The sequence below is a fragment of the Lucilia sericata genome, unplaced genomic scaffold (genome assembly GCF_015586225.1).
Source record: "Lucilia sericata isolate MDLA Ls3-8-SP2 unplaced genomic scaffold, ASM1558622v1 Contig000992F_arrow, whole genome shotgun sequence".
Taxonomy (NCBI): domain Eukaryota; kingdom Metazoa; phylum Arthropoda; class Insecta; order Diptera; family Calliphoridae; genus Lucilia; species Lucilia sericata.
Window position 1 is genome coordinate 70,001 of NW_023994975.1, and position 12,702 is coordinate 82,702.

General features: G+C 29.0%; 1 protein-coding gene across 1 annotated transcript in view; it reads left to right on the plus strand.

Annotated features, from left to right (window-relative positions):
* LOC119609495 (rho GTPase-activating protein 26) overlaps nucleotides 1–5,158 on the plus strand; it is a 36,263-nt gene extending 31,105 nt beyond the window's left edge. The window contains 10 exon segments of the mRNA XM_037964308.1: nucleotides 1–89; nucleotides 166–237; nucleotides 1,443–1,494; nucleotides 1,788–2,074; nucleotides 2,139–2,469; nucleotides 2,537–2,642; nucleotides 2,710–3,926; nucleotides 3,929–3,956; nucleotides 4,025–4,104; nucleotides 4,952–5,158. The exon segment at nucleotides 1–89 is cut by the window's left edge and continues 127 nt beyond it. Of these exon segments, the coding sequence (XP_037820236.1) occupies nucleotides 1–89; nucleotides 166–237; nucleotides 1,443–1,494; nucleotides 1,788–2,074; nucleotides 2,139–2,469; nucleotides 2,537–2,642; nucleotides 2,710–3,926; nucleotides 3,929–3,956; nucleotides 4,025–4,104; nucleotides 4,952–5,052 (2,363 nt within the window). The 3' untranslated portion in view covers nucleotides 5,053–5,158.
* The last annotated feature ends 7,544 nt before the right edge of the window (nucleotides 5,159–12,702 follow it).

The window sequence follows — 12,702 nt, forward strand, 5'->3', positions numbered from 1 at the left end:
CGAGCTGGTTAGTGTTTTATCATACGGCCCACGAACAGGCTGAGGATAATAAGGATTATTTACAGGACTTAAGGCATAAAGTGCAAAAGGTAAGTAGTCGTGGTGAAACAAGTAGCTGTAGTTGCGAAATGGAATTATTTTTATTAATTTTGTTTACAATTTTAGACTCGTGAAAATTTTGAAGGTACCCGAGAGAAAGTCACTGAACTTAAATTGAAATATATGGAAAAGCGAACAGTAAGTAGAACAAACAAAAATATAAAATAAATTTTAACTTTTCGGCTAAAAATAGAGGATCAGCTAAAGAATCTTAATAAGAATTTTAATAAACTATTATTTAAAAGATAAAAATTATCTAAACTTGTATTTTTGAAGTTTAACTAATCTTTGTTAAATAAAGTTAAATTTTATTACATTATTGCTAAATGTAAAATAAATTTTTTGTAATATTTCTGCTTTAAATATGGCAGCACTAAAAAATCTTTAGCTGGAATTATGAACATTCTTGACTAAATGTGATATAACAGTGCCAAGTTTAACTAAACTTTGTTTTTCAAAGTTTAACTAATCTCGGTTATTTGAAGTTTAAGATTTCAAAATCAAATTTTCGGTTAAAAAATTGTTCAATTTGCCCAAAAGAAGTTATATTTTATTTATTGTTGCCATACTTTAAACGAATTTCTAAATTTTTGGAAAAACATGGCAACGCCAAAAACGTTAAGCAGGCAAATGAACAACTTTTTTAACTAATTGTTGTTTAAACTATTAGTTTTAACAAAATATTAATTATTTTGTTAAAAATAATCACAGTTAATCCGAGATTAAATAAATTTGTAAATTATTAACAAAAAATATGGCAACATTTTTAATATTTTGTCAAGAAAATCATAAAACTTTCGTCTAAACATTGTTTAGAAGCTTTCGTTTTCACTAAACTTTATTTTTGCGAGTTTAGCTAAACTTGCTTAAACCAAGTTTAAGACTTTAAAATCATTTTCCTGATTCCATAATGTTCCAATAGTCAGAAAATTGTGTAGATTTTAATTTTATTGTCATATTTTATACAAAATTCTAAGCTAAAAGTTCCTTTTAATAAACGTTTGGAATTATGCTCAGTTAAATCAAGTTTAAGACTCCAAAATTAATTACAAGTTTCTAAAATAGTTCAAAATGCATGAAATAAGTATAGTTTTTTATTTTGTTGGTATTTTCCTTAAAATATCTAACTTAAACTTTAATTTTCCGGGTTTAACTAAACTCGTTTAAACCAAGTTTAAGTCTCCAAACATAAGCCTCAGGTTCCGAAAGATTCTTATAGCAATTAACTAAGTTCGAATTTAATTTCCTTGCTATATATCAAACAAAATTCTAATATATTCCTAAGATTTTACTATAATATTCCCAACTATTTTACACCTCTCTTTCTCTTCCTCTCTTTCTAGAAGCCAGAAGAAAAGTACACCAAACGTGGCTATTTGTTTTTGATGGAAAAAAGTAAGTGTTTATATTAATAAATCTTATTAGAAGTATGTATGTACCTACAAATGTTATCCTTAAATCCTTTCAAAAAAAGGACATACAAAAATTTATATAAACAAAGTCATACAACTTCCCGTCCTTATTAAATTCATTATCATTTCAATGTAAATATTTAATTAAACACACGTCCATTAAAACTTTTGTAAATACATACACAATAAACCGCCATTTTATTTTTAATTTTGAGTGTTAAAAAACTGATATTAACACCCATAATTTAGGTTCTCTTTTGAAAATCTCTCTTTTAGAACCCTTTAAGGCAACATGGACAAAATACTATTGCACATACAAGAAACAGAAAAAGGAGTTTACAATGCTCCAGTTCAATCAAATGAATCACAGTTTCACTAGACCCGAACAGCGCGAAGAAGAGAAACTGACTTTAGTATCGTGCCAAAGACGCGCTTCTGAGTTTGAGAAGAGATTTTGTTTCGATTTGACATTCAAAGAGAAACCGGGTATTGTTTATACATTTCAGGCCTTAAGTGAAGAGGATCGTAGAGCGTGGATTAACGCCATGGATGGTACAGAGCCGGTAGGTGGATTTTACTTACAGTATCAAAAGAATACAAATTTCATATGTGTTTTATCATGTTTAGACCTATTTGGCCCCCGGTAAGGTTAAGGCGGGTGAGGAATATCAATTGGATGAGACCGGTTTTGCTTTTGTGCGCAAATGTATTGAGACTTTGGAAAATCGTGGTCTAGAAGATGAGGGCATTTATCGTAAAAGTGGTGTGGGCACCAAAATATCGAAACTTTTAGCTTTGGGCATGGATCGCAAAAAGGCTGAAAGTGTTTTCAACGAGGAACAATATAGGGATCTCATGGAGAGCAATACTATAGCCAGTGCTCTTAAAACATATTTGCGTAATCTAAATGAACCGCTAATGACTTATCGCTATCACAGTGGTTTTATAGAGGCAGCCAGTAAGTGGTCATATTAGCTTTATATATAGTTTAAACGGAATCTCAATTACGTTGTTATTTTTTCTAGAACAAGAAAATCTAAATCAACGTGTTCATGAAGTTCATAAGTTGGTTTATAAATTGCCTCAATCAAATTTCGAAATGCTTGACATGGTCATCAGACATTTGACCGAGTAAGTACAAGGTTTTCTTTTAACATAGCTATAGCCTCTTAATATCTTTTATTTCGTTCTTCTACAGAGTCTCTCGTAAATTCGAGAAAAACAAAATGTCTGTCTTCAATTTGGGTGTGGTATTTGGTCCCACTCTCTTGAGGCCTCAAGAGGAAACAGTAGCTGCCATATTGGATATTAAGTTTAACAATATTGTTATTAATATTCTTATCGAAAACTATGAACGCATCTTCAAGAATGATCCCAGTGCGGTGGGCGCTCACATCCAGTCGAATTCGAGCAGTCCTCCGGTAAGGGTACCACGTGCCAGTCAAGCCAATAAATCACTGTCAGCGGGCGGTGGTGGTGGTTCGGTGGGTCGCAATTCCATGTATTCTCCACAACAAGTCTACCGTGTAGTGACAAAATCTAATTTTACCGATTCTCCCATGTCTTCGAGTTTACAGAACATTCCTAATGGCATGATTTATGGTACGAGCGGCGGGGGTGGAAGTGGTGGCGGGAGCAGCGGTGGCAACTCTGGGGTTATCACTTCAAATGGTACTAATGGTGGTCTGCTGGCTGCCCATGCCACAAATGGTGGCAGTGGTCCCAAAAGTCTGGGTATGAGTGTAAATATGGGCAGTGTTAAGAATTTGCATTCAATGTCGCAGAGCGACATCAGTATGCGCCGCAATAATGCCAACGAGGCCGTCTATGGCATTTTAACCGCCAACACCAATGGTGGCCTAACGGCTCATCATGCTACACCGGCTAATGCCACCAATTTAAGGCATGATTATCTAATGGCCACAGCCACACCGGCCTCTACGTCCATTTACAGTACGAATACCTCCGGCAATCGCATTAGTTTAAATAATGTCTCACCACCCACATTGGCCATGCGCAAGGAAGCCCTATATGGTACTGGAAGTGGGCCCCAGCAACATCCACCAGTCCAGCTGCAGCGCAGCAATCATCTGCCATATGCCTCTAATAAACATTATCCCTCGGGTGCTGCTGCCTCAACATCTAGTTCCAACGAAAGCGTTTGTGATTCTCTGTCATCGACGAATGGTGGGGGCGGAGGAGGCGGTAGCGGTCGTTTATTATCCGCCCGCGGTTCTATTGATTATGTGCCACATTCCTCACAAGCTACATCGTTGTCCACACTGTTGGGTTCTCAGGTGGATGATGTGGTTACCGCAACGGCTGCTCCTTCTATGATAGTGGGCAGTACGGGTAGTTCACCAAATGAGTATGGTACGACACCGCAAAAGGTGCATCGCAATAAAGATGTTACGCAAATAAAAGGGATTTAGAAGCTGGCACAGCGTAAGTAAAGAATTTTGAAGTGAGTGGGAACTGAAATTATTATATTTTTTATTTTGTTGTGTCTTTAGGCGAGTACGTACTCTTTACGCTTGTTTGGGCGAGAGCGAAGGTGAACTATCATTTGAACCAAATCAAATTATAACAAATGGTAAGTTGTTAAATAACATAGATAGATAGATAGATAGATAGATAGATAGATAGATAGATAGATAGATAGATAGATAGATAGATAGATAGATAGATAGATAGATAGATAGATAGATAGATAGATAGATAGATAGATAGATAGATAGATAGATAGATAGATAGATAGATAGATAGATAGATAGATAGATAGATAGATAGATAGATAGATAGATAGATAGATAGATAGATAGATAGATAGATAGATAGATAGATAGATAGATAGATAGATAGATAGATAGATAGATAGATAGATAGATAGATAGATAGATAGATAGATAGATAGATAGATAGATAGATAGATAGATAGATAGATAGATAGATAGATAGATAGATAGATAGATAGATAGATAGATAGATAGATAGATAGATAGATAGATAGATAGATAGATAGATAGATAGATAGATAGATAGATAGATAGATAGATAGATAGATAGATAGATAGATAGATAGATAGGTAGATAGATAGATAGATAGATAGATAGATAGATAGATAGCTGATAGAACAGTGACAATAAATGATAAAGACTCTCCACTGGGAAACACTAACTCTAGAACTGATCTAAAGAAGAAGAACTACCTTTAGAATATCATTTGTTCAGAAACCGCTCCATAAATTGATTGCCGATGATCAAAATTAGGTCAAAATTCAAAAATTGCTAACGAATTGGTACCTAGACTACTTCCTAGCGGCCTATTTTCGGAAACTGAAGTGTTTCCTTTTGCACTTGTTCCCGAACTAGTTACATTATTCAAAATTAAGTCAAATAAAATTTTTACTAACATTTTATAATTTTGTTCCCATTTCTAGTTGGTTTTTCACATGAACCTGGCTGGTTGCAAGGCACATTAAATGGTAAAACAGGACTTATACCAGAAAACTATGTTGAACACTTAAAACCATACCATTAGTCATGTAAGTCTAATCATCAATTATCTTTATACATACTACATATATTTTATATATTTAATTATATATAAAAAATAATAATAAAAAAATTAAACATTAAAAACATAATTATTATAAAAAAACATACAAACATTAATAAATAATTAGTGATAAATTGAATTAATTTATATTAAAGAGAAAAACCTAAAATTTAAACGAAAAAACAATGAATTGTAAAAGAAAAGAAAACAGACAAGAAAATGTGATGTTTTGCAAAACCAGATAAATTAAAAAGGAAATTTTTTTTAAATGTATAAAAAAAGAAAATTATACAGAAAAATTAAGCACAAAATTGAAATAAATTAAACTAAATAGTTTAGCAAGTGTTTGTTCTATGTGAATTAAAAAATTCTTTTTTTTAGAAAAGAATTTAATTTTTGGCAGAAAAAAAAAACTAAAAACAATTCCTATTAAAAAAAAAAAAATATAACAAACAAACCAGTTTACTTTAAAATGACAAAAAGAAAGAGAAATTTAATTATTTTAAGTTTTTAGGGTCTTTTTGTTGGTTAAATTTCTGTGAAATAAAATTTAGTTTTAAAGAATTTTTTTTTTTCGTTTGTTATAGATGATTTAGCTATTTTGATACTAAATATTTAGTTATACAAAAAAAAAAAAATTAAAAATTTATAATTAAAGTAAAAGCTTTTTACGCACATTTTTACATGTTATTTAAAAGAAAATGTAAAATATTTATTTATGAACTATAAAACTTTGTAATATTTATAATAATTTCCTTTAAAAAGTAAAACTATATAAATCTATAAATGTATTATATTGATATTAAATATAAAGAAGCTGGAAAACAAAAACAAAAACGAATTAAACCCATCTAAGCTAAAAAAAACAAAAAACAAAACCCCAAACTTTTTCTCTAAGCTTCAAAACTTATTGTTGTTGTATTTGAAAAAAATAATATAAATTTAAAAAAACAAGGCTTTTAAGTTTTAAAGCAAATTTAACTAAATATTTTTGCTATAAAAATGTCTTTAAAAAAAGAAGATTTTATATAAAAAGTTAGAAAATAATTTTTTTTTAATTTTTTATATAAAATCTTTTTCTAAAATTATATAAAAATTTATAATTATAAACGATAAAACCCCCCCAAACTTGAAACGCTTACTTTGTATATACAAAATTAAATTTTTACCAAAACTAAAAGTGTATTTTTTTTTTGTAATTATATTTTTTCGTAATAATTTTTTAAAATTTTAATTAAAATTAAACCGTTAAATCTAAACCAATAATAAGGCATATCACCGATTTCTTAATAAAGCGAAGAAACTTTAAACTTAAAAAAAATTTATACTTTTGCTAAAGGAAACTGTTTTTTTTATTAAAAAAAGTTCCTAGACTTTTTTTAAACTTTTAAAAATGTAACATTTAATTTCATTGTAAATATGATAATCTGTGATATGCCCTATTCTTACCCATGGAATAATGTCAAACTCGTTTTGAATTTAAATTTATAAAAATTTAAAATTTAAAAAAAATTTAAATTATTAAAAACCCACTTTTAAAGACAACTGAATCCAAATTGTTGTTCCAAAACTGTTTCTAAAACTCATAAAAATTTTAATAATTTTTTTTAAATTGTAGTAATTTTAGAAAAATGTTAAAAATTTAAAATTAACTTTTAGAAAAAAATCTATATAAAAATTCTTCTTAACTAGGCTTTAACAAAAATTATAAAATTTAAATCAAAAAATTAATAATTTTGCTGAAAAACTTTAACATTGTTTTCAAAATAACATTTTCAAGAATGAATACAAACAGAACTAGTTCAAATTCAGTTCGCAAGTACTTTTAGAGAGTTTACTAGGAACCTAAACTTGATACTAGTTATATACTGGTTCTTTATTAGTTTTTAGCGAAGAGTTCTTCAAGTATTTTGCAATATTTCTTCACAATCTTGATAATTTTAAAGTTACTGGAAAAAGAACTAGTTCTTAAACTGTTCGTATAAAGTTGTACATATTCTGAAAGATTGCCTAGAACTAAAACTAAATAAAATTTTTGAATTAGTTCTAGAACATGTGCAATAGGAACCATTTCGAAATCATAAAGAGTAGTCTCTTCGCGATTATTTCTCGAACTAGTTCTCTTGAACATTATCGTGGCTTTAAAGTTCTTTTAAAGTGTTGCTTAAGGAACTTTTTTTCTTACACTTGCCATTGTCATTGTCGCCATTGCTTCTAGAACTATAGCTCTCCGGAATATTATTTTGATTGTAAAGAATGAATACAAACAGTATCAGTTCTAGTTCAGTTCAAACTGCGCAGCAACATTACTACTAAAACTAGTTCTCCGGAATATTACTTTGAAGTGTTAAAGTATTTCTTAAAGTTTGTCTTCTAAGGATTCCCTAGAACTAAAACTAAATAAAAATAAATCTTCAGCTCAATTTTTGAATTAGTTCTAGAGCAAGTGCAATCGGAACCATATTTCGAAATCATGAAGAGTAATCTTGTCGCGATTATTTCTCAAAGTAGTTCTCATGAACATTATTCTGGCTTTAAAGTTCTTTTAAAGTGTTGCTTAAGGAACAAGAATAAATAGAAACAGAATAAGTTTATGTTCAGTTTAAATAACACACTTGCTGCTAGTCGCCATTGCTTCTAGAACTAGCTCTACGGAATATTATTTTGATTGTTAAGAATGAATACAAACAGAATTAGTTCAAGTGCAGTTTAAACAGTGTACTATTACTTCTAGAACTAGTTCTCCGGAATATTACTTTGAAGTTAAAGTATTTCTTAATAGATTGCTAGGATCATATTCTTTGAACCTATTTATTTTCGTTCTAAACAATATCTTGATAAAAATTATTTAACTTAATTTTTGAGTTTATTCTAGAACGAGTTCAAACCGAACGAATTCAAACTGATGAAGAGTAATTTTGTATTTAGTGCCATTACTTTTCAAACTAGTTCTCTTCAACTTTCTTCTGATTATAAACTTCTTTTAAAGTATTAGTTAAGGAACCTTTACTAGACTCCTTATGAGTAATGCAGACGGTATGTAGTGATCATTGAAAAGTAAGTTGTTGAATAAGTACAATTCATTACCATGTTTTTGCTGGGATTATCTTCAAAAAAATTCTTTAACTCAACTTTTGAATTTGATCTAGTTCTAGAACAAGTGCAAACAGAATATGAAGTGGTTCTGTTCTCGATTACCAACCTTGGAGAGCAAGAACTAGTTCTCCTAAACATTATTACGATTCTAAAGTACTTTTGAAAGAGTTTTCCTGGAACTAATTATTCATATATTGGTTCTATATACATAACTTCTATAGGTGACTAACTAACTAATTCCAATCTTGACAAAATCAAAATTAACTAGTTCTAGAATTGTTCGTGAGATTCTCTAAATATTCTTCAAAACTAGTTTCATCCACACAGCACCAATTCCGATAGGAATATTATTGAACTGAAATTATTAGCCTCAAATTAACAAAACCAAAGTCATGGCAAAAAGAACTAGTTCTAGAATTGTTCGTGAGATACTCTAAATATTCCCTAAAACAAGTCTCAATTCGAAACCATTATCACTGTTTATAGAACTCTCTGTAGATTAGTATGAAGGCCAAGTAAAACTGTAAAATTGATTTCAATCTTGACAAAGAACTAGTTCTAGAATTGTTCGTAAGATTCTCTAAATATTCCCTGAAAACCAAGTCTTTAATTCGAAACCATTATCAATGAAGAAAGATCTGATTTCAGAACTTTTTGTTGATCGAACGCTTTCACAAAATCAAAGTCGTTCCAAAAACAACTAGTTTTAGAATTGTTCATAAGATTCTCTAACCATTATCACTGACTTAAGATCGAAAATAGATCCAGCAAATATTCCCCAAAAAGAAGTTTCAAATAAAACCATTATTACTGAGGAATGGTTTGATTTCAGAACTCTCTGTAGATTGAACATAGACTCTATAATGCTTCCACAGCATCAATTCCGAAAATAAATTTTTTTGAACTTAAATCATTGGACTCAAGGCCAAGCAAAACTGTAAAATTGCTTCCAATCTTGACAAACTAGTTCTAGAATTGTTCGCGAGATTCTCTAAATATTCCCCAAAACAAGTTTCAAATAAAATCAATATCTCTAAAGAAATATCTGATTTGAGAACTCTCTGTAAATTAAACATAGACTCTATAATGCTTCCACAACACCAATTCCGAAAGTAGAAGAACTTTTTAGAAAAAGCTCCCAATTTTGTACCAAAAAAGCTATAAATTTTTAATCTTTTTAAAGAAAAATCAGTTTGACATTATTTCCCCTAATCACCACCTTCATTTTGCTAAAACAAGTCAAATCCCATAAATTTATAAAATTTAAAAATATTTAAGTTCCCAAAAACATTACAAAATGACAAACAACTTACACCGATTTAATATGAACAGCAACAAAAGAATGATTTTGTCTTACCTAAAAATAAAAAAATAAAAATTCCATTAAAAAAAATTATTTTTTTAAAAAGTATATTTTTAAAAATTATTTAAATGTGATATTTAATTATTTCTATGCAAACAAAAATAAAAACAATAAATCCCCCAAGCCAAGTTCAACATTATATTTTAAAAACAACCTTAAAAAAACCATTCCATTTTTATAAAAAAAAAATACAAAATCCTTCTCCTACAACAAAAAAATAAAATATTCCAATATTTTTTTTCCAAAAAAAACTTTAAATAAATGTATATAATTTTTTTTAATTTCCCTTTATAATTGTATAATAATTTATTTTAACATATTTTCAGTTTTAAATTGTATTATAAATAATTTTATATTTAAGTTAAAAAAAATTAAAAAAAAAAAAACATAATTATATTTAAAAAATTGTTGTTTAGCACTTTTTGTTTAAAAGCACAACAAATCTAATTTTATATTTAAAAAAATTTATAAAATTTAAAACAAAAAAAAAAAAAAAAAATCAATTGCGCCTTATTGAAAACAAATTCAATTTCTGTTTTTTTAATTTAAAATTTTATAAGAAAAAATTTTAGAAAAAAAAAACTATTTTGTATATAAATCAAATTTAATTTCTTTACTTTTTTTGCTTTAAATTGGAAAACATTTTTCTTAAACAACCCCCCTTGTTATATCTTTTTTTTGTTGTTAATCTTAGTTTAATATTTAATTTTATAATTTTAATTTAAAAATTCTAAAATAAAACATAATTTATCCTTTAAACTTTAATATAAAAGAAAATAATTATTATAAAATTATAAAAATATTAATAATAATGATAATTATAATAAATAATATTAAATGAACAACCCACATGCCACTATTAAATATACATAAATATATTATTATATTCTATAAATGTACATTTTTAATAAATATTAAAAACGAAAGAAAAAAAAAAACAAAATATTAAAACAAAAAAATAATAAACATAAAATGAAAATAATCTAGTTATTGTAATATGTGAAGTAATAATTATTAAAAGAAAAGAAAAATTATACTGAAAATAAATTATATAAAAAAATTTAAATGCTTTTTATTTAGACAATTTAGAACTGAACTAGAACTGAGCAAGAACTTAACTAGAACTGAACTATAACTGAACTATAACTGAACTAGAACTGAACTAGAACTGAACTAGAACTGAACTAGAACTGAACTAGAACTGAACTATAACTGAACTATAACTGAACTAGAACTGAACTAGAACTGAACTAGAACTGAACTAGAACTGAACTAGAACTGAACTAGAACTGAACTAGAACTGAACTAGAACTGAACTAGAACTGAACTAGAACTGAACTAGAACTGAACTAGAACTGAACTAGAACTGAACTAGAACTGAAATAGAACTGAACTAGAACTGAACTAGAACTGAACTAGAACTGAACTAGAACTGAACTAGAACTGAACTAGAACTGAACTAGAACTAGAACTGAACTAGAACTGAACTAGAAATGAACTAGAGCTAAACTAGAGCTGAACTAGAACTGAACTAGAACTGAACTAGAACTGAACTAGAACTGAACTAGAACTGAACTAGAACTGAAGTAGAACTGAACTTGAACTAGAACTGAACTTGAACTAGAACTGAACTAGAACTGAACTAGAACTGAACTAGAACTGAACTAGAACTAGAACTGAACTAGAACTGAACTAAACTGAACTAGAACTGAACTAGAACTGAACTAGAACTAAACTAGAACTGAACTAGAACTGAACTAGAACTGAACTAGAACTGAACTAGAACTGAACTAGAACTGAACTAGAACTGAACTAGAACTGAACTAGAACTGAACTAGAACTCAACTAGAACTGAACTAGAACTGAACTAGAACTGAACTAGAACTGAACTAGAACTGAACTAGAACTCAACTAGAACTGAACTAGAACTGAACTAGAACTGAACTAGAACTGAACTAGAACTGAACTAGAACTGAAGTAGAACTGAACTTGAACTAGAACTGAACTTGAACTAGAACTGAACTAGAACTGAACTAGAACTGAACTAGAACTGAACTAAAACTGAACTAGAACTGAACTAGAACTGAACTAGAACTGAACTAGAACTGAACTAGAACTAAACTAGAACTGAACTAGAGCTAAACTAGAGCTGAACTAGAACTGAACTAGAACTGAACTAGAACTGAACTAGAACTGAACTAGAACTCAACTAGAACTGAACTAGAACTGAACTAGAACTGAACTAGAACTGAACTAGAACTGAACTAGAACTGAAGTAGAACTGAACTTGAACTAGAACTGAACTTGAACCAGAACTGAACTAGAACTGAACTAGAACTGAACTAGAACTAGAACTGAACTAGAACTGAACTAAAACTGAACTAGAACTGAACTAGAACTGAACTAGAACTGAACTAGAACTGAACTAGAACTAAACTAGAACTGAACTAGAACTGAACTAGAACTGAACTAGAACTGAACTAGAACTGAACTAGAACTGAACTAGAATTGAACTAGAACTGAACTAGAACTGAACTAGAACTAAACTAGAACTGAAATAGAACTGAACTAGAACTGAACTAGAATTGAACTAGAACTGAACTAAACTAGAACTGAACTAGAATTGAACTACATAGAACTGAACTAGAACTGAACTAGAACTAAGCTAGAACTGAACTGGAACTGAACTAGAACTGAACTGAACTAGAACTGAAATAGAACGGAACTAGAACAGAACTGGATTAGAACTGAAATAAATAATTTTACTTTACGTTGAAAGAAGAATTCGTATCGGACATGCCAGAGTAGGCTCAGAAAATGATTTTATATAATCATAGGTTATTCTAATTTTGTCTTTTACTTTATACTTTTGAACTTGACTACATATTGTTTGATTAATGAAACGTGCCAAAAAATTCTAAGATTTTTTTCAAACTCAAAGATTCGTTAGGTTTGTGTCTTAACTTTTAAGTGGTTCATTTTAATGAAATGTTTTTAAATTCGACATACAGATGGCGCTTTAAGGCTATAGCTACATGATTTATTAAAAATATTATTCAACAAACCTTGATTTTTCGGCATTTCCTCTAGTTTAGTTGATGTATCCGCTTCAGAGAAATTTTATCGGAATTACACTAACACAATTTAATTTTTAAGATTTAATAAATTTTCAA